This window comes from Xiphophorus couchianus, chromosome 15, assembly GCF_001444195.1.
Source record: "Xiphophorus couchianus chromosome 15, X_couchianus-1.0, whole genome shotgun sequence".
Taxonomy (NCBI): domain Eukaryota; kingdom Metazoa; phylum Chordata; class Actinopteri; order Cyprinodontiformes; family Poeciliidae; genus Xiphophorus; species Xiphophorus couchianus.
In genome coordinates this window covers 14,814,679-14,836,526 of record NC_040242.1, presented here as the reverse complement: position 1 = coordinate 14,836,526, position 21,848 = coordinate 14,814,679, and the positions used below count along the sequence as shown (strand labels likewise).

At 37.9% G+C, this 21,848-nt stretch overlaps 1 protein-coding gene across 1 annotated transcript; it reads left to right on the top strand.

Annotated features, from left to right (window-relative positions):
- Positions 1–1,894: 1,894 nt before the first annotated feature.
- rhov (ras homolog family member V) lies at positions 1,895–5,930 on the top strand. The gene is made up of 3 exons (XM_028040796.1): positions 1,895–2,294; positions 2,395–2,453; positions 3,562–5,930. The coding sequence occupies exons 1-3, from the start codon at positions 2,090–2,092 to the stop codon at positions 4,006–4,008; spliced, it is 711 nt and encodes a 236-aa protein (XP_027896597.1). The 5' UTR covers positions 1,895–2,089; the 3' UTR covers positions 4,009–5,930.
- The last annotated feature ends 15,918 nt before the right edge of the window (positions 5,931–21,848 follow it).

The following is a 21,848-nucleotide window of genomic DNA, read 5'->3' as shown; positions in this document are numbered from 1 at the left end:
CAGGCTGTAAAATGTTCACGTCAACTACAAAGGCCTTTGGGGAAAGTACGTTTAAATAATTCGTGCAAAAAATAGCATCCAAAATAGCTTCCGACTGCACAACACAAGGCGAAACCTCCGTCAGGTGATCGGGGAATCATGTGATCGTTGTGGGTGTAGTGCTGTCTTGAACCAACAGAGGGCGCACCGAGTTTAGATTAGAATGGTGTGCATTGAGATATTAAAATACAAAGCTAGAAAAGCTGTTCTTTAAGTGTAATATCTAATACGACATGATTTGTGTGTAATGTGCAGATATCTGAATGTTACTGTAAGCCAAATAAAGCTCAATTTAAGGACTTTGAGGGTGCTTTGCAAAAATGTTCACAACTTTTTTTCCACATTTTGTCACATTACAATCAAAAACTCCAAGCATTGTGGAGGGTTTTCTATGCTTAGTCAACACAACATGGAGTATAAATCAAATTGAAGTAGGATGAAAAATCTTGCCCATGTAGCTTTCCAAAATAATTTAAATTCAGCCATCGTGAATTGAGAGCGTCTGCTTTAAGAGCAATACACAATTGTTACTAAAGTTTCCTAAATGGACTCAGGTTTGGACTTTAAATGGGCCACTCTAACTCATGCATATGCTTTGATCTGTCATTCTATTGTTCTTATGTGTATGCATGTTTAAAGTTGTTCTTTTGTGAAAAGGTGAATCTTCACCCCAAGTCTCAAGTTTTTTTGACACCTTGAAGAGACTTTTTCCTGGCCAAATTGGTGTATCCATCAATTTTCCCACAAACTCTGATGACGTTCCACCCCCATCCACCCTTGCGCCACAGCATGATGCTGCCACCACTATGTTTCACTGTAACCACCGTCTGTTCAGAGTGATGTGTATTACTTTTTTGTCACAGTAAGCATCTTGATCATAGGCGTTAAAAGCTTCAGAGTCATCCAACCAGTCCAATTGTCTTCCGTATGTTTGCAGCGCTCATGCCAAACAGGAAGCTGAACTTCTTTTGGCTTTCTTTTGATACTGACTTTCTTCCTGTAATTCTCTTTTTCACTCTCATTTCATCACCAAGCTTTCCTTTTATCTTCTCCTCAACTTCCCCCACCGTAACCTGTCTGTGCTGTTTGTGCACTAACAAACCTGAGCTCTTCACTTGTCAGATGGAGAGTTGCTGCTAATCACGTGACTTCTGGAAGCAACTGATTTTAATGGGTTTTATTTAGGGGTATCATTTTATGAAATAAAAAAAAAAGTGCTTTAAAGATGACTACTTTTTTGAAAGGATTATTAGTAATATTTTTTGTTTGTTTGTTTTTGATTTTATGTTATATATTCAAGTTGTCCCGCTAACGTCTTGATTCATTTTGGGTTGTTTATTTGTGGGTCTTTTGTTGTTGTTTTGTTTCTCTTTTTGTTTAGTTTTGTTTGTTTTTCTGTATGTGTTGTGAATATATAATTTATATGTTATGATACCTTTCTGAGGTTGATTGTATATGCTACATGAATAACAATAATAACAACAACACTATTACTACTACTACTACTACTACTACTACTACTACTACTAATAATAATAATAATAATAATAATAATAATAAACAAAAAATAGGGTTATTAAGCTAATAGACCTTAAAAGAAATGCATCCCACATCAGATTTTAATTTGCAATGTACTGTAGTGTTGGTATGCGACATAAAATCCCAATAAAACACAAAAGGGGCAAAGGTCTCCACATGTAGAGGGCATAAATTATAAATCATCATGTGCGATTTTAACTCTGACTTTGAAACGCAAGCTCGGCTAAACCTCTTTGTTCAGAGCTCTCTTGAAGCTCTCTATCTTCGTGGGAGTGTCTATGCAAATCGCAACCTGTCGGAGCAGAAGGTCGCAGTAAGAAAGGCGCCTCCCACACTTGTTGCTGCGCGTCGCGCCGAAGGAGCCGCGACCCGTCAGTCACAGCAGTAATGCGCGGCGTGGACACTCACAGGCGCTTTACTCTCTGCAGCGACACTCTGATTTGGAACCATAGCGAGCAGGCAGGTGGGAGGCAAAAGGGTTGGCGTGCCGAACTTTAATGCTCACCTCGACATGCCACCCCAAATGGATTACTTTTACCACGAGTCCCGAGTCCCTTCAGCTTGCGGGCTTACCCGGGAGGACGAGCTGGACCCCGATGTGATCAGCTGCATGCTGGTCGGAGACGGAGCGGTGGGGAAGACCAGCATGATCATCAGCTACATCTCCAACGGATACCCGGCGGAGTATCAGCAGACAGGGTTTGATGTGTTTTCTGGTGAGTTTTTTTTTGTTTGTTTGTTTGTGGGGTTTTTTACCATTAAGAAATTTTTGGTCTGTTGTTGGAACTTATTGATTATGTTGCTACTCTTCAACAGGTCAGGTCCAAGTGGAAGGGTCTCCAGTAAAAATTCAACTTCTGGACACAGCTGGACAGGTGAGATTCTTATTTTACATGTGTTTTCAGCAGTACTTTATACTGAAAGATGTAAATTTTGTTAATATTGTTTGAGACACTTAAAGTTACACTTTTAAAGAACCATTCGGAACATTGTCTTTTCGTGGTTTAACAAGCAGTCAGTCAAATGCATAAGTAAACTAAGAAGCTGCGTAGGGCCTCCAAACCAATAGGGGACCCCAAAGAGCACACAAGTTGGGTTTGTGAATGTAGATACTTTTGTAAGGGTAACGCATCAGCCGTTTTGATGCGTTATCAATATATGGGAATCATTTTAAAGAAGTTATTGTTATAAATGAAGATGCACCAATCAGTCAGCCACAGATTGGAAATTGACAGTTTTCTCTCGATCATCTTTGAACGGTGGTTGGCAGGTCAAAATAGAATATTTATATTTCTTCCACTCATTAAATGCATCAAAAATAAGAACTTCAGCCACACATCAACCAACAACATTTATTCGAGTTTCATCAGAGCCAATTTTGAAGGAACATAATGCTTTGATACATAAACGGGACATTCTTGTGATTTCTTTATTTTCAGTGGGATTCCAAGCCCATATCTCTACAAAACAAAATCTACAGTACTTTTCAAAACAATCTTTTTTTATGTTACAATTCTTAGACTTTATTACAATTTTTTTTTTATCATCATGTCAGACCGAAGTTATTTGCCTTCTATAAAATTATTTGAATTATTTTCCAAAACGAAGCTGGACAGCAAAATCCAATGGAAATGCAAGCTCGGATATTTTTACACATGCACATGATATCCTAACAGCTATAAGTATATGTGATTATTTGTTTGCTGAAGTTGCTTTATAACTTCAAAGCATAATACTGGTTACTTTTTTATGTATAAAAAGCATAAAAGGTTTTTTAGGTTGATTTTTATCGTTTCAAGGTGTGATGCATGAAAACCTTGACATCCTCTGTTGAAACCAGTTTGTGACTCAGTAGCAGGATTTCTCAATGAATTTTAATCTTTTCCGCTCACATCCAGTGAGTCAGTGCATGCCGCTTCCCCGGTCGTGTCTAGAGATCTTGAGTGATACTAAAACAATTCTGTCTCTTTGTTTGCCACGCAGGAAGAGTTTGACGAGTTCCGAGCTCTGTCCTACGCCCATGCCGACGTCTTCCTCCTGTGCTTCAGCATGGTCGATCCCGACTCGTTCCACAACATCACCAAGAAGTGGGTGCCGGACATCCGGGCCCACAACGCGTCCTCGCCCATCATCCTCGTCGGGACTCAGCTGGACCGGCTGCTGGATGTCAACGTCCTCATCAACCTGGACAAGTGCAAAGTCAAGCCGGTACTGAGCTCACGGGCCCGGAGCCTGGCGGACAAGATCCGGGCCACGGACTACATCGAGTGCTCGTCGCTGACGCAGAAGAACTTGAAGGAGGCGTTCGATGCGGCTATTTTTGCCGCCATTAAGAGCAAAACGCGCAAGGGGAAGAAAAGGAGGTTTTCCGACAGGCGCACCAAAGCTTTCTCGAGGTGCAGCTGGAAGAAGTTCTTCTGCTTCATCTGAACTCTTTTCAAATTCAGTTCTTTGAAGACTTTATTTATTTAAGTCGTGTACCTCGTTGTCTTTTTATGCATTAGATTTGTGGCATCGTTTATCAGTAAAGTTGGCTTGTCTTTTCTTTGATGCCTAATATAGATGGAGAGGTGGACAAACTAACCAAGCGGATACAGGGACATTCCCAGCCTGTATTTGGTGTCACACCTACCAGACTGTTGCATATTCACATATTTGTTCCAAGTCAACAGGAGAAGCAGAGTTTGCACATGCTGTTTTTTGTGTGTCCACCACTCGTGTGGTGCACACGTCAGAGGGATAGTACATTGAGCTGAGGCTTTGTGAGGTGCAGCTGCAGAGGCCAGACCAGTGTGTTTAAAAAAAAAAAGAAAAAAACAAGCAAAACAGCGAATTTGCATGCTGTACTTTACTACTGGCTATAAACCGAAAGTGTCGAGACTCTGCGTCCCGGCTAATGGGTGTTGTTTTCTTACTTTTCTCTCAGCAATGACTTATTTTTATGTGCCGGCTACAATTAGGCGCTGCATTCTTACCTGTTTGTGAAAGCTTCCCCGGCTGGTTTGGTCAGGCTTTTTTTATTCTTCCAGGAAACCAGGTGACACACCTGCTGAGCCTGACATTTGTATTTTGATCCGATTTTTATGAATCACAACAAAAGTACACATATATATTTCATTTAAAGGAATAGTAATGTCACTCCCTTTTTAATCTTTTGGGTAAGACAAGATCTGATTCTTGTCTGAGGTGTAAAGTTTCAGCAGAGACACCATTGGCTTTCTGTCTCTTCAATCTGCATCTGTAAAAGCAAAGCACTGCAGGAGTCTCCCCTCTCCTCCCCCTTCAAAAATCACCCATCATTGTTTATTAGCTCAATACACTCCTGATCTCTGACGCCCAGTGAGCACAGGCAGAGAAAAGACTCAATAGCCTCGATCTGAATGTCGCTTTTCAACTTTATGCCTTTCAAAAAAAAAAAAAAAACCTTTTGGAAAGTTTTGCACTCCAGTGTTATAATATGAGAAACATATATGTGTATATAAGTACAAGCTTTACTATGCTTCTTGTGGAAGTGAGGTTGATGTTTTTGTTTATTTTAAACAAGTGTGGGTCCATGTTTACTGGCACCACATGTAGAAATGTGTAAGGCGCCTTAAAATGACTTCATTTTGTTTTGCAGTTGCATAATATTACACAGAAAACTCTACGCAGATCTCTTTTGCGACGTTTCTCACTTCCCTTACATCCTCCTTAGTGTGCAAAGTTGCAAGATCGTCCAGCCTTGTTTGCCACAGTTCCAGATGTTGGATGTTTTTTAATAAATGACTGCGGATATCGGCAGGCATAGACATGGCGCTGTTTTTCTGCTGCCATTTCCTGATTTATGAAGGTCAACAGTGGTCTGTTCTCTTGTCTTTCCCATTTTTAAGGAGGGATAAGAGAAATCGGCATTTAACGTTATATTTACCACCCAAGGAAACAGGAAGTCACGGATAACTTATTGACAGTTAATTGACGTTCTGACCACATAAAAAAAAAAAAAAATGAAGTAGTAGTGTTACAACGCATCACATGTTTTGTGTGTGTGTGTGTGGTTTGTTTTCTGAACTGCGGGCACATGAAATATAAAGATAAATGATGTCAAGCTAATGGATGTTTTTTTTTGTGTGTATGTTTTTTGTGAGAAAATATGCAACTGCAATAAAATATTATTTCATCTTAAGGGCTTTTACACAGCTTTACCAGAGAGTTTATATTTATGTGGGGCTCTGGGTTTTAAAAGCTAACAAGCTTTAAAACTATGATTTGTTACATTTTTGGCATCACTGTCATCTCAAAACCATCCTGTTCCTTTTCTTTATATCTCAGATTGACATGATGAAAACAATAAACAAAAAGCTTTTTACAGTAAATCTGTGTGTCATTGATGTTGCAGATCAACTGTGCAGTTTGCAATTATCATGTCTGATGGCGATGACTGACACAAGACATACTCACCCTTTTTTTCTACAGGTTTTGACTTTCAGAAAACTATAAAGCTGACTGGTTTGTAGTTACCACACTAGGGATAAATCCCATTGTACTTCTTGGCCTTTAATCAAACATTTCTAAAGGTTAAAGTGAAGCAGCTGTTTTTGTGGCGTCACGGCTCCTAAAACAGGCAGTTTCTCAGGAGAGCATTTGAAAACAAAGTAACCAGGCTTGCAAATGTGCATTTTTAAGGCACAATCACCACTGTTATGTCTAATTTAACCCGTTCAGGATTTATTTTTTGTTTTACAAAATGTTTTTGGTAATTTTCTTAAGGCATAAAAATAAGGTAGGGGAAAAAAATGTGTTTACAAAAGAAAATAAAAGAAATTCCAGGATTTTTTCTAGATGATCAGTTGTAAGTTTCTCCAAATACAAAGTGGTTTTTTGTAAAATACATTAGTACAGTAGTATTAGTCTTTAAGGGTTACTTGATGTCACAATATATATAATTTTTTACCTGTACGAGTCCTCTACAGTAGAAAAAGGATATTCCTGAGTTGCTTTTTTGTCTGACTGCCATATTGGATTTAACAAAAAAGGCCGGCTCTTGACAGCGTATTGTATGATGCCCTAGTGTCCACTTCAGTGGTCAGTGTGCATTTATAACATAAAAATTCAAAAGAACACACGAAAAAAAATGACTTCTTGATGACTGCCCACTGCAGCGAGCGCTATGCATGAAAGGGTTAAATTTGTATGACATATTAAATTTAGTGTAACTGACTATTGTCAATCACTTTATGTTTTCCTCTCAACCTAAAATGTTTTACTTTCGAACCAATCAGTAGAAAGTGTAGTTTGATACAAATTAATGTATACTGCTCAAAAAAATAAAGGGAACACTCAAATAACACATCCTAGATCTGAATGAAAGAAATATTCTCATTGAATACTTTGTTCTGTACAAAGTTCCATTTGCACAACAGCAGGTGACATTGATTGTCAATCAGTGTTGCTTCCTAAGTGGACAGTTTGATTTCACAGAAGTTTGATTTACTTGGAGTTATATTGTGTTGTTTAAGTGTTCCCTTTATTTTTTTGAGCAGTGTGTATTGTTTAAATAAATTCAAATCTAAAAAGAGGGGGGACAGGACTCCTAATATTAGCTCAAATATATACTGCCACAAAAACGGAAAAATACCGTCTGTTATTCCATATGTTTACATTTTTATTGGTCTTGAAGGAGTGTCCCATGTTTTATTCCCCAGGAACTGGGGTGGAAAGAGTAAATGTACTAAATGGGATTAAGCCAAATTGCCTTCTGAATTGTGTTTTGAATGTCTTGTCACATGACCAGTAACTTCTGACTGGTTTTTAGGGCAATCCGCACAATGGGTTTTAGTGACGATCTCTTACTAATTGCTTTTGTCTGCACACGTGATTTCAAAGGAATGAAGACATTAGAGACTATCTCAAGGTTAAGTCATTTTCTGTCATTAAGAATAAACGTCTTCGGTGGTCTGTTGTTAGGAATATGAGGCTGAAAAGATTAAAGGGTCCATTATGGTCATTTAAAGACTGAGCTCTGCTGACGTAAAGTGGAAAAGACTGAGTTGAGAAGGGTCGTGAAATGGTTGGAGGACACGACAGCTGTGCGGTGAAGATGAGTCACAAGTGAGCTGGAGGACAAAAAACACCCGCTCAGCCTGGTACACCGGCCGTATGTTTGCCTTTAGTCAGTGTGCCCTCTGTCATGCGCTCGTGTGTCAGGGCTCTGTCTGAACTTCTGCCGTTCTTGGGTTAACGCAGTACATCCGGTTTCTGACCCTGTCTGGAGAGGTCACACACGGGAGCTGATGTTTGGTCATCTGACACCGTCACAAGTTGGAGCAGTGAACTTTGAGTCGCCTCTCTCATGGATCAGATGCTTCTAAAGAGCAATGACCTTTGGTTAAAATAGTTAAGATATCATATTACATGAGGCCTTTTATTCAAATGAAGAAGTTTTAAACATATGAATATAAATATATAAACATTAATGAGTGTGTGATAAAGTTTGCTTTGGGTATCTGACCTGCTTGGCATAGATTATTTTTTATTTTTTCAGAATATCAGGCTGTTTTGTCTTTTTTTAGCTCCTAAAAAAAAATTCTCCAGCACCAGAAGAGAGGTCTTGAATTACATCAGCAGGAGGGATGCTTGGCTGCACCGTTGCCAGGCAACTGTTGATGCCTCAGAAAACATAATAAGGCATGTTTCTGTTACTTGTTTTGAAAATATTGGGGTAGGCTGTTCAAGTGTGTGGAAAGCTTGAAGTGCAGATGAAGTGCTCATGCTGAGCAGAATCATTTATGTAAGGCATGGTGGATACTGGTTAGGGACAAAACTCAATGATGAAGAAAAGCAAAGATAAAACATCCATGGATTTAAGAAAAACTGAGGAAAATCTGAAGTTCTCTTATTTTCATTCCTAATTTCGGGGCAGCTCTGATGATTCTTTGAGGTTTATGAGAGGACCTAAAGACACAATGGCTTGATTGATGAATTGCTTGACAGAGTCAATCAGAAAAAAAACATGAATCAGCATTCATTTATCTGATCTCATCTAATATACATTTGGCAAATTGTAGTCACAGTGTTTCTGTGATTACTGCTCAAAGCATTTATTTGCATGAAGATGGTGTCAGACAGGAAACATAGCAATTAACAAGTTAGCATGCCATAGCTTACTTAGCTAAACCCATTTTCATTCTAACCACTCCTAAATATTGCTTTCTGCCTTATTGTTTACATTAAGTAAATGAGTCACCAATTTTGCAAGACTTATATGCAGGATAAAGGTGTTACAGCAAACTTGCTTTGCACCTCAAGATGAATGTTGGTGTTTTCTGTAAAAAGGAAAAGAATATGTTCAGGAGGGGTACTAATGGTCACTATCTTAGCTGGAGTTCATTCCTCCTTTGTTAGTATCTGCTTCCATAGTTCAGACTAAAACTGTAGTTGGTTTTTTTACAACCTTGCGTCAAAATTTGGTTTTCAAAGGAATGGTTATCTCCGCTTTATGTGTGTTTGAGTTGATGACATCATGCGAGGTATAAGAATCAAGTTCATCATGTAAAATTAACAAACATTGTAGTGAGCGAGTAGCAATAAAAAATGAAATCCAGCCATTCCAGTCAGCCTCGGTCTATGTGTGTGTGAGAACAGGTTGGAAGACTTTTCATAGCTTTGATGTCCAATTGAATTATTTTTCAATTCTTCATCAGAAAAGACTCAACAGAATGCCTTACGAACACCTTTAACACAACATGTGATGATAAGCAAAAGGTTCAGATGAATGTAAAGTACACTCACACATGATGCAAACACAGTCTCTTACATTGTGCAGGCACAATACCCTCATTGAGCAATCATCATAGCTCATGTTGGACAGGTTTTAGGTTCCCATGAGTTAAGTGAACTTATCCTCCTCCTCCCTAACTTCTCATGATTAGTCACCTTTTTTTTTTCCCTCATCTTCTCTCTGAAGATCTCCCAGGATCCCCTGCTATAAGCAATTGTGTCAGAAGTCATCAACCAACTCTTCTTCTGGCACACAGCCAGTATCACTCTAGGTTTCACTCTACTTTGAGACTGGCAAGGAGGCCTGGGAATCAGCAGGTGCACCAACAGGTCTGCCCGGCTCACGACAAATCTGATTGGCTGGTGGCTCGCCAGCCTTCTTAACTGGCAGTTAAACAGTTATGCTCTGAGGAGGATTTGGCATCGCTCACACTGTTGCTTCTAAATACATGTAGGCTTTTGTTTTGGTTGGATTTCTTTTCTCATGGACTTTGGGCTTATGGTGGGGTGTGAGTGTGAGAAAGAGAGTGAAATTTGTGGAATGGTTAAAAAAAAAACCCCAAAACAACCGTATTGAATGGTTCAGGATTTTTGAAGTGAGGCTCTGGTAAATCTGCAGCAGATTGCTTTTGGTGTCTCATTTTAGTATGAACAAAGATGAAGCTATTTGTTAGTTCAAGAGAGGACAAACCTAAGTACCAGTTAGTTTTGTCCCTTAACACCTCAATAGTACCCTCACATAACCAAACATAATGCCCTAATAAATTTTTGAAGTTGAGATCATTCAGATGCCCTGATACTTAAAAACCAGTGAGCTACACTTTTAATTTATTGTTAATGTGGAAGCTTCAAATCAGAAAACAACTTCAGATTGTTGAGTCAGCCATGGGTTACAGTCAAATCAAATGTTGCAAAAATTGTGGCGAGTGCAGCGTCTCATTTACTGAATGTATAAACAAGAGAAAGAAAACTACTTTGGCAACCTGTAATTTTGTTTTTATTAATTTGAGTGCTATTTTTTTTTCTTATGGGTAGTTACTCTGATCTGGTATGCTTTACATGTTTCATTCTGAGCATGTTTCTCATAGGAAAATTATTAGTACACACCACTTCCAACCTCCATTTGTTATGCAATTAATAATGATGGACTTTTGTTTATATAAACCGCTGATTACTTTGTAAATAATCTGGATTATACTAAATGTAGACACCAAGAACAGTGTCTCATATAATACATTGAAATCTAATATCTTAAAATCCACTCCCTTCTGAGAATGTAAAACTTCCTCAAATAATTTCTCTCTTCCTGTTTTAAGTTAAAAAGAAATCCAACAAGATCTACTGTTTAACATCAGCCTGGCTCTGAGCACATCGTGATTTCTGTCAAAACATATGACAGTTTCGGTGCTGAGCGAAGTCGGTGAGATATTGCCCAGTTTCCAACTGGTTGTGCCTGGAGGCAGCAACGATTACGCCTGTCCCACAGTCAACAACACAAGTTCACTTCGATGGATCTCATTTGCTGGCCCAATCATGCAGTTGCGTAACACACAGACAGGCTGATGTTTACACTGTCCCCAACGCTTTCTAACAGCTGAAAGAGGCATGGTCTAAAGCCCTGTTTTCTCATCAAGAGGTGAAAATGAAATTGAAACAAATATTGATCCAAAGAAGTTTTTTTTTTTTTCTTATTGTGTGTGGTTAGCTTTTAACTATTGTCCTGTTTTGGCATTACTGAGAGGGAGATGATGACTTTTAGAGTGACCGTCAATGACTGCACATGATCAAAGGAGTGAACAGCAGCAGCTTTAGAGATAAGACGGACGATTAGATGATCAATACTTCAAACAAGCATCGTCTCCCAGGCCCCTTTATACAGTAGCTCTGACGATATCAGGACGCCCAACATGTTGTTAACAGCCCACAACTCAGAAAACTGAAGAAGGTGTGAAAATCTGGTGATGAAATCATCTGTCCAGATGCAAAAAAGAGATGATGAGCATGCAGTCTGGAGCTAGTTTATATGTTTTTATTATTATTATTAATAATTTTTTTTAGCCTTAGTTTATATTCAAAGCAAACAACAACTTTGTTAATGACAGTCTGAATGAAATATGATCCGACTCTGGTGCATTAATTTGTTATACTTTGTTATATAACATCCACCCTATAATAAAGCTCAATGAGCTATTTACCATGTTTCCATGCAGTTGTGTGTCTGCAGAAGATTTCACGTGGATCCCTAAGGCCACTGGCAACAGAAAACAAACAGTGAAAGAAAAATCTGAGCGGTTTTGTGGAGTAAGTAACCCAGAAAATGATGTATGGCGCATGCACGCAGTTAGCATTGTAACATGAATGTTGTTGGTTTAAAGATAAATCGATACCACAAACTATCGCATGCAAACGCGATAAGCATGGAAATACTTTGTAATTAAGCATAAGTTGTGCATAAAGTTATTTCAGATGGTGGACAAATTTCCTCTGGAATGAGATCAGCTCAAGTTGGTCTGTCATTTTTATTCCAGAGTAAGACATTCATCTTGCATTGTCCTAGCTGCCAGTGTTCCTGTTGTCTGCTGTTCGCTCTCTTCCGAGTTCCAAAAGCCAAATTCAACAAATCAGCTCCACTGACTCAAAATCCCAATTTAGAGTTTTCTTGAATTCCAAAATATCTGCCTTATAAATACACAAGCTTTGGTGTATTTATTAGGATTTAGAGATGATACACCTCTTCCCCCATCCCTGTTGAAGAAAAAGCATCCTCACAGCATAATGTGACCACTATGTCCCACATGGACATCGTGTGTTTTACGGTGATGTGCAGCGCCAGTTTGCGACACACCTACCGATCTGCATGTAGGCTACAAAGTTCAGTTTTGGTTTCATCAGGTCTGTACATATTTGCTCTAATCCCTGTATAACTTGTGACAAACTGTAAAGAGGGATTTTTATGACTTCTCTTTCTGCTTTGTTGACAAATGCTCTGTTTAGATGGACAGCCATAACTCTGTAGATCTGAAGTTTTCAGACGATGACCTTGATGCACTGAGATATTCAAAACTACAAATATTGTTTATAGCCTAACCCTGCTTTAAGCTTCTCACTTCATCCTTGTCATGCCAGTTGCTTGGCATATATAGTTGCTTTGTTTCCATCTATTGCCTTCACAGAAGAGCTGGACCTATACAGTTTCAATTGCATACATACAGACTCAATTTAATAATTAGATGAATTTTCAAGTGCCGTTCCCGCACTTAATAGTTTTAGAGATATCCGAGTAAAGAGAGCGTAATGCAAATACACGCCACAATTTCAAGATTGTCATTAATGAAAATCTTGGAAAACCTTGAATCATTTTCCTTTAGGTCATACACAACTTTCAGTTGGTTTGTCACATAAATAAAATACATTTAGTTTTCAGCTGTGACAAAATATGGAAACATTTGAGGCATGTTTTTGCAATATGTGAAAAATGTATAATGAAAGTATTTGATTAACAAAAGAATACAAATGTGAATCATTTATGTGCATAGTAACATAACAATCTGATTTCCTTACAACTAAAAGTAGAAATGTTTGATGCTGAGTTTCAGAAATGTTTATTATCCTCAATACGGCAGGGTTACGTGCCATTTACATATGTTTTTGCAGATCCCTTTCTTGCTGAGCCATAATATATAATATATAAAGCATTATATCGTGATTGCTTATATTTTTCATCCTGTGTATGCAGTTTTAATGCAGTTTTTTATTGATACAATTTTCCACATGTCATTAAGATATGCTATACTGTTATGAGCATACTTTTTAGTTGTGATCATTATATTTTTTGATTATGTTTGTTTACTAAAGTCACTATCCAAAAGTTTAAGAAGCATTGCATGACCTTTCTGTTTTACATGTGTAGACAAAATCACCCACAAACATCAAACATAAAGAAAAAAAAATAATTCAGACTGAAGGAGCAAATCTCGATCTGCAGCTGCAGAAGTCAATTCAGTTAACTCTGACAGTTACAAATGTCATTTTGGGTCCTGAAAGTGTTTCAGACGCAATATAATCTCTAGCAGACAGTTGTGCTTTGTGATCTTTATCAAGTAAAAACACAATGGGAACCAACACTGCAGAACAAGAAAATGATTGGTTGTTTCAATCATTTAAAAAAAAAAATAAAAAGGTAACAGTTAAATCATGTCTGGGAGGGAAAACTAAGCGCCATTTGCATCCAGGAAGTGAAGGATCCGATTGGATGAGACCCTGTGCTTTGGGTGTGCCTTCGTCTGGGAATCAAGGGGGTGAGGTGTTCTCACAGAGGTGTCAAGGGGGGGATGTTGTTGTGACATTCACACAGCACACATGGTGGCAGTAAAAAAGTGAGCGAATGATGCAAGTCAACACCTCCAGTCGGTTTTCCTCTTTTTCTGCATGCCTGTGCGAGCGCACGTGTAAAGACAGGCACCAATATGAATATTAGATGACTGTGCATTGAGGATCATGTCAATGTATACATTTTCATCCGACTGGGAAGACAGGTGAAGATTTCCCCCGATGTGGCTGTGATTGAGGAAGTAATGCATAATGCCTTACAATAGACTACGCATGTTACAGTGAGGTTTCCCAGCACGCAGTGAACTGCGTCTGGACTTGTTCAGCAGAAAGTGACTGTTTGCTGTCCGAAACTCACAGAACAGTTAATCGGCTTACTCAGCCTGTTTGTGTCACCAGCGTTAAAAAAGGGTGTCTACAACACAACACAAGTTTATCCAGATGAAAGGAGCGACTTTGATAAGACTTGTCACTGTGGGGAAACTGTCTAAGGAGAGATTTATATCTCTCAGATCTCTCCATTAAAAATACTGTAGGTGAATAGAGATGCTAAGACACTTTGCTTTGCGTCTGTTGACTGACATGGCATACACAGTATTTTCACATTTTTGGATTAACTCAAGGATAAATGTTTACACTTTTTTAAAAGTGGTCGTTTTCCTCAGAACAATCTGTGCAAGCAAAACAACTGGAGGAGGAAATTCAAGAAGCAATCAATAACTAAAATAATAATAAAATAAGAGTAATGTAGGTGTCTAAACAACTAAAAACTTTGTTGCTATTTGAGTAAAGTAATCGGATAGTTAAATATTTTTCAGGGAATGCCAAATGTCTTTCGAAGAAACTGCAAAGTAACAAAGTTTTAATAACGAACACCTCAACAGTTTATATAAACCTCTTGAGTCATCCCTCACTTCTTTGTACTTTGCTGCTAACTTTCTTGTATTTCTTAACGTGCTCTTCAGTAATAGAAGAAAGGGAAAAAGAAAAGATTCAAAGGGCATTACTTCAGTTTTTATAGGTACTCTGTCGTACTTATACTTGTTGCTGGTTGTAGGATGTCCAAATGTTTCTGCAGGATTTTTTTTTTTTTTTTGCTGGTTGAAGCAGAGATCCGGGTGTTTTAATAATTATAGCTAACATTCTTCAAGTTTACCTTCTAGTTGGTATCAAAACATCCTCCGAGCTCCACCAGTGGTACTTTGATCCACAATTTGAGAATGACGGTTCCAGTAAATATGTCTGGACGTCTACAGTAGAGCTCCGGGAATAGAAGTTAGTGAAACATAATGTAAAATATAATCAGCTTTTTAGGGTGTATCCAGAATTTAGAGACAATGTTATTTACATGCTGAGAAAACACGTCTCTTCTTGTGACATTCGGGGGTTCTTCCCTGCGGACGAGAATAATAGGACGGCCCGGAGGAGGGTCGTGTTTAGTGATTTTCCACAGACTGGTGACTGAAGGTCTGAATGCAAAAATCTTTGTTATGTTAACAACAAAGAAGATTTTGAATAATTTCTCTTTTACAGTAAATACAAGGCTGTGTCCAATTTACTTAGAAATAATCATACTTCAATGGCTGCATTTCCCCTCCAAAATTATAGAAATGAATGAAAGACCCAGTCACTTCCTTAATGCTCACAGGTATCTGCTCCCCCTCCCTCTACCTCCTTGGCGTCTCCTCAGCTGATGTCATGCTCTCTTAGCTCGTGGTTGGGATAGGGGTAGTTGTGAAGAGGTGACATAGCATGGCTGTGATGCTAATCTCCACAGCAGCTGATAACAGAGCACGCATATTCTCCCTGACACATTTGTGCTAGCTGTTAATGCCAGACATGTGGAGAGGGGAGGCCTGTCATTACACAGGCAGAGCTGCTCCCTATAAGAGTCAGGATCATTCACTATTATGGCAGATGAAAGTATTAAGATTCATCACCAAGATTTCACAACTTGTTTGTGGTCTTCTTCAAAATGTATTACTGAAAATTAAAATAAGAAAAGATGGACAAGTTTAATTAACAAGTGGTCTCTAATGTATTTATTTATTGGTCAGGCTTTTATTCATATATATATATATATATATATATATAAAAATCGACTGAACCACTTGGTCACAGACAGTATGGCACCTCTAAAAGTGAATGCGCTCACAGTCTGTCATCATTCGGCCGTCTGTGACTCATACTGCACTTATTGTGTTTTTAATAGAAACAATAAATGGAAAGGGAATTCAACTTATAACCAGCCGGAGGTGAGTACGAAACGTCCAGGCAGTTTTGAATGCGGTGGCTATAAGGCCTGCCTTTATACACAAAACCACATGCTAATAAGAGGCTCATGACAATGGCTCCGGTCTCCCTTTTTTTCTGTGCAGGCAAACAGAAAGAAACGGATGTGCGTTTGCAGGTAGAGCTTTCTGCTTGTTAGCCGCCCCGACTGACCTGTAGAGCAGGCTTCTCGCTCTTATCTGCTGCCAGCCCGTCTGACAAGAAATTTGTCTCACTTACCTCACATCTGCCAGGTGACGCTTGCAAAGGTGTGGCCACAAAAGAACCATTTGTTTTCATTGTGGTTAAAAAAGAAAAGAAAAGTGGATTTGCATCTAAACTGGCTGGGAAGTTGGAGAGAGAGGAGTTTGGGATTAGGGATTTGTGGAACAATGGGGTGAACATGCTTGCAGAGTTAAGCAGAAAGTTTTACTGAACAGTAAAAGAAGAAGCAAAAGAGAAAATGGCAGAGGTAATTAATGGTCATAAATTCAGTTTTACTCAGACGTGGCTTGGGACTTTCCTGTAGACGGAAGAATCTGGTCCGAAATGTTAAGCAGTGTCGTGATCTCACACAAAAACAATGAGCGAAGTTCAGTCTGCAGTCAGTGTTTGAGAAATGGTTTTAATAAAATCAGCTGTGGGGTGCTGTGTGCCAGCGCAGGGGTTAAAATTTCAAAGATTTCAAAGACAAAGTAAAGGCTTTTTAAAAAATGGAAAATCTCTCGCACACCATAATGCATCTGCCTTTTTTTTAACCCATGCTATTCATTAATCTTGAGAAAACACAGAAAGCACATTAAAAGGAAGAAGAACCTGTTGTCTAGTTCAGTGGCTGAGAATAGACAAAAAAAGAGAAAACAATCAACCTCCAAAAATTTAGCATTTTTATGTTTTAGATCTACAAGGATTTACAGATTTCTTTATTTAAAAAAAAAGAAAAAGAAAGAAAAAAGGTCTAACAACCATAATATTCCATATTTGGCTTGATACTTAGCACTGAAAATGAAAAACATGGAGCCATAAAATAAGTTTTATGAAGCATGTTTTCAATTTGATAATTTCGATCAGCATGGCTAACTGTTTGGACTCAAATGCTTTAAAATAAAAGTATATGAATATTTATTTTCAACTGATACTTTCTGTTAAGCGGAGAATCCAATGAGTAATTATTGAAATGTGTGTCCAGGTGGCAAGTTTGAAATAAAACCAGTAAATTTAGACATCATTGTCTCTTCCAACAGGATTAATTGTGACCTAATCAACACAGAAATGGTTCACGAGACACAAAGTCAACTTTTTTGCAACGCCATTTCACCATGATGGAAAAATAATCTGTCGGTTAAGCTGAGGAGAAAACAAGAGGTGATTCTGCATGAGAGGTTGCACAAAGAGGAATAGTCAAAGCCTTTTAAAAGCTCAGGCCAAACCGAGGAACTGCAATGTGATAATATATATTTTTTTATTTTCTACTGCACATGTTGTCATTGTTTAGGTATTTGTTTTTCTTTCCAGCAGCCAAATGTCTTCCATGACCTATTTCTAAATGAGCTAGAAAGCTTAGTAGCTATTTATGGAGCCCCGCATGAGTCTGAAACCTCCTGTTTTAGCCTTTGCTTCGTCCCATATTAGAAATATTTTATTTATATTATATTTTATTTCTAGGACAATATTATACTTATTTTATTTACTGGTTTTATTGATCAGGCCGCTAGGAGTCAATATGGGTGGTATGCACTTTACTAGAAGTCTGATGCTTCATTTATGACAGCAAATGTTCTTTAATATTTTGCCAGTGATCAAAACTTTTAATATTATATCATGTTATCTGACCACCATCCACATTTTTATTTATTTATTTTTAACTTTCCTGGTGGAACAATTATTTATTTATTTATTTATTTTACGTTGAGCTAATCAGATTTATTTGGGTCAGCAGAACAGTGGGTCAATATACAGGTAAGTGCCCCTTGTGTAGATGTAAGCAACAGAAACATAAATGTTCATCCTATCTCACTGCAGCATCTAACAGAAACATGTTTTTAAAGATGACATTGCCTGAAAGGCAGGGAGGGACTTTAGGGACTCTTTTCAAGATTTAAATCTAAACTGACATCATGCGTCTCTTACCTGTCTGAACCAGATTACCTGAAACTTCTTTAAAAACAGTAACACAAAGCGCTTCTCCCTTCTGCTCCCGAACTCAACATATTAAAGATGCAAAGAGATGACGGCGTATACCAGCTGCCAAAAATTGACACACCATGTTTTCCACTGTATTTAGCCCAAAACTACAGCATATACAATGAAGCTGTTCAAAAATGAAAACGCTAACACGCTAACATTAGGGGTCATTTGAGACCAAACAAAAAGAAAATGGCCATGGAAGAGTAGATTTCTGGAAAAAAAATAACTCATGTTCACAGATTAATTTTACATATTTAGAAGGAAAAAAAATTTTTTATTTACTCAAGAAAAACGTTATTTTTTTATTAATTAAAGACATCAATTTCTGACATTAAAACTAAGAAATTCTCAGAAATGTTAAAGTCGGACAATTGAAAGAAAACACTTCACTGTCTTCAAAAACAGAAGTTTATATTTGCAAATGTTACTATGCCTTTAAACAACTTGAGAAAAATCAGTCATGACTTTGTAAGCTTCTAATAGGTTCACAACTTTTGAGCTGAATGGGGGCACACCCGTGGTTGCATTTTAGGCTAACACCGTAAACATCCCGCTTTCATTTGTGACAATGTGGGAGACTCTAGAGAACTCTGGCAAATGAAATCACACATCTGGTTCATCCTTGGACACAATGCCTGAAGGTGCCACCTTCATTTGTTTCACCAACTGTGTGAAAGTATGGCTGGCCACTACACGGAAGGATTCTGTGTACCAGTGATTGCAGTGTTTTGTTGAGACGTGCATATCATCCTCAAGTCTGATTCTCGTAAAGACACTGGCTGACGTCAGCATCATTATTGAAAGTGAAATTCTGTAGCAACATAAACTGAAAGATTGTTCAAAGAAGAAGAAGCCATTACTTCAAAAGCCACATAAAGGACAAGATTATAGTTATCTTTTTTTTCTTTTTTACAGGGATAAGACATTAATATTTGATGGTATGTCTTGTAGTCTGAACCTTGATTGCATTTTGAGGAAAAGTATAAAAACTGGAGGACCTTCTAATCTTCAGCCAGGATAACCAATATCAACAAGTTGCTTAAAGTGGATTAAGGACAACAAAATTACTATTTAGTAGTGGCTGTCTCAATGACCTCATTTCAGTTGCTGAAAAGTTGTGTGTAAGCAGGGCAGCAAACAAATATGATCCAGTTACATCAGTTCTGGTAGAATACATTTGTCAAAATTAGAGCAAACTGTGAGAAACTAGAATACAATAAATAATAATAATAAAAAAATGTTTGACAGAATTTATACTATTTAAAAATGGAAATGTATAAAAATACAGAGGAATTATGTAATAAAAGTAGACTAAGTTAAGAAAGGATTTTTGAAATGTCCTTATATAATTCTGGTATTTAGGAAAAATTATTAATTTTGGTAATCTGGTAAAATATTCAAGTCTAATTTAATGTTAGAAAGTTAAAAAAACAGTGGGCTTTTTAGACAGTGTTTGTAAATATGGTTTCAGCTGTAAATGGTCCTTATGTAGCTGGAACTAGCATGTTACCAAGACAAGATTAAAAAAAATCTCACACTGCTAAAATGTATTGCTTTCATCCTATTAGTTTTCTATTCAAACGTTTTATGTGAAAAATTTTATTTACGGAAATTAAGCTGTCTAACTTTTCTTAATATTTATTAAGTTCAAAACGAGCTATTTTCCTCTGATGTTCTAGCAGGCAGAGTTTGCCATGCTTACTGCCTGCAGCTAAATAGCTACTACTGCAAATGTACACATCGAGACGCTTTTTAAAAATATTAAAACTGTGTTGTTAAGAACGTGAAAAAAAATGTAATGATGTAAGATACAGCGTGACATATTCTAGAAGTTTCCAGCACTGGAAGAGCTGCCCAACAGACGTGCCGCAGACACTGAGGTCATAAACAAACCTTCCAGTTCTCTACATAACAAGATCACAGACAGATATTCTGAATATTTTTTCCTTACAAGGTGTCTTCCATATCATTTGTTTTCTGTGACCTATCCTAGTGGTGTTGTTCCAAAGACAGACGTCTAAAAGCATAATTCAATCTGTTAGTGGAAGGGGACAGAAGGGATTCAAAAGGATGAGCCGTGCCCATCGCATTTATGCAAACTCTCTACCTCTGACTGTGTTGTATTGTTTTAATGTCAGTGAAGCAGAGTGTGTGCGCTGCAGGTGGTAAAAGGATCACTCCTCTTCTCAGTGGGTCGCTGGTACCTCCACCTAAAATAAGCCATGACATCTTCACACCCAAAACACTGTAAACTGTTTGTACTTTACGTGCACTCTTAAGATACTGAAGAACAGTGAACATCTTATTATAACACACAACTTTAAAACAAAAAAAGATGGCAAATTCACGAGTCGGGATTGTAGCCCTACCGTAAGGTGATAGTGGATCACCGTTGAGTCTAAAACAAGCCTTGCTGTGTCTTTGCTCTGCCTGATCTTTCAGCTTGCTATGGGGGTAGCTGCTGCTTTACGAGGCCTATTCAGAGACCCCAAGGTGTCGCTCCGGCTAATTCCCGGGCCTCGCCCTTCTTGTTGATTCCTAACTGTCTCACACCTCCAGGAGGGACTATTATGTCGAAAGGTCCCACTTCCCATCAGAGGAAAGCCTCACTCCATGAATATCAAGTTTTACTGAACATGGAGTTCACATACAGACACAATTAATTGTTGCAGATGGTTCTGAAGTTTTAATCCAAAACAGAGCAAAACATATCAACCCCTACCCTCCAACCCCCCCACCAAAAAAAAAAAAAACAACAAAAAATGCTCACTACTACATAAGACAACATGACTGAGTAAACATGGAAACTGAGAAATCTTTCTTTGGCCTGGTTTGAAATGTAGGAAAACGTTAAAGTAATTTTGAAAACAAGTAAAAAAACTGAACAAAAACATGTATCTTAGATGACTGCTAAAACGGAGTCAGAAGCTGCTACAGGTACTTCCTGTTAAATGGGAATCTTTCTTTCCACTGTTGCACCATGCATGATCAGAATGAGGAATTGCAGCAAAGTTGTTGACTTATCTGACTCATTCAGGTGGAGAGATTGCTGCCATAAACTGTTTTTTTTTTTTTTTTTGATAGAATACTTTTTACCAATTGGAACAATTATCTGAACTCGTATATATATATATATGTATAATTTTTTACAAGGAATAAACTGAAATATAATAGTTTTAATCTGCCTATATGATTGGTTTAAATTGACTATATAGTTCTGTGTATTAATTTCATTGTTTTTCTGCAAAAAGTAGGTTAAGATTAAATTTTTAGAGAATGGAAGTCATTTAAATATCTGTCCTGGGGTATCCCACCCCCCATTGGACACCATAACTAACATAATGCATTATGAAACTACTGACTAAAAATATATATAATGCTTGTGCAGCAAGCATGGCTCTGAAACTATCACTGCACCCACTGCAGCTGTAATCTGAGGTAAGAATAACTCAACAAACAAGTCTCGTTAACGAAAAGAAAGGCAGACTTGTGAAACGTGGCCAACTAAGAGAACTGCTAGATTAGATGTGCAATTCAACAAGACAGTAAAATATTAAACATCTGAACCGGTAAGCCCAAAATTATTCATACAAAGGAGCATGAATAATTTTGGGCTTACCACTGAAGCCCAAAATTAGGCTGAAGCTGAAGGAAGCTTGAGCTTCAGGTAATTTCACAAACACTTTTCTTCTGAATGCAAGTAATGCTAACATTTTAGAGAAGCCAAG

Excerpts from the sequence above, each read along its gene's own strand:
- rhov (XM_028040796.1), top strand. The coding sequence starts at position 2,090 with ATGCCACCCCAAATGGATTACTTTTACCACGAGTCCCGAGTCCCTTCA. Across the intron at positions 2,295-2,394 it reads AGGGTTTGATGTGTTTTCTG|GTCAGGTCCAAGTGGAAGGG; the intron begins GTGAGTTTTTTT and ends ACTCTTCAACAG. Across the intron at positions 2,454-3,561 it reads TTCTGGACACAGCTGGACAG|GAAGAGTTTGACGAGTTCCG; the intron begins GTGAGATTCTTA and ends TTTGCCACGCAG.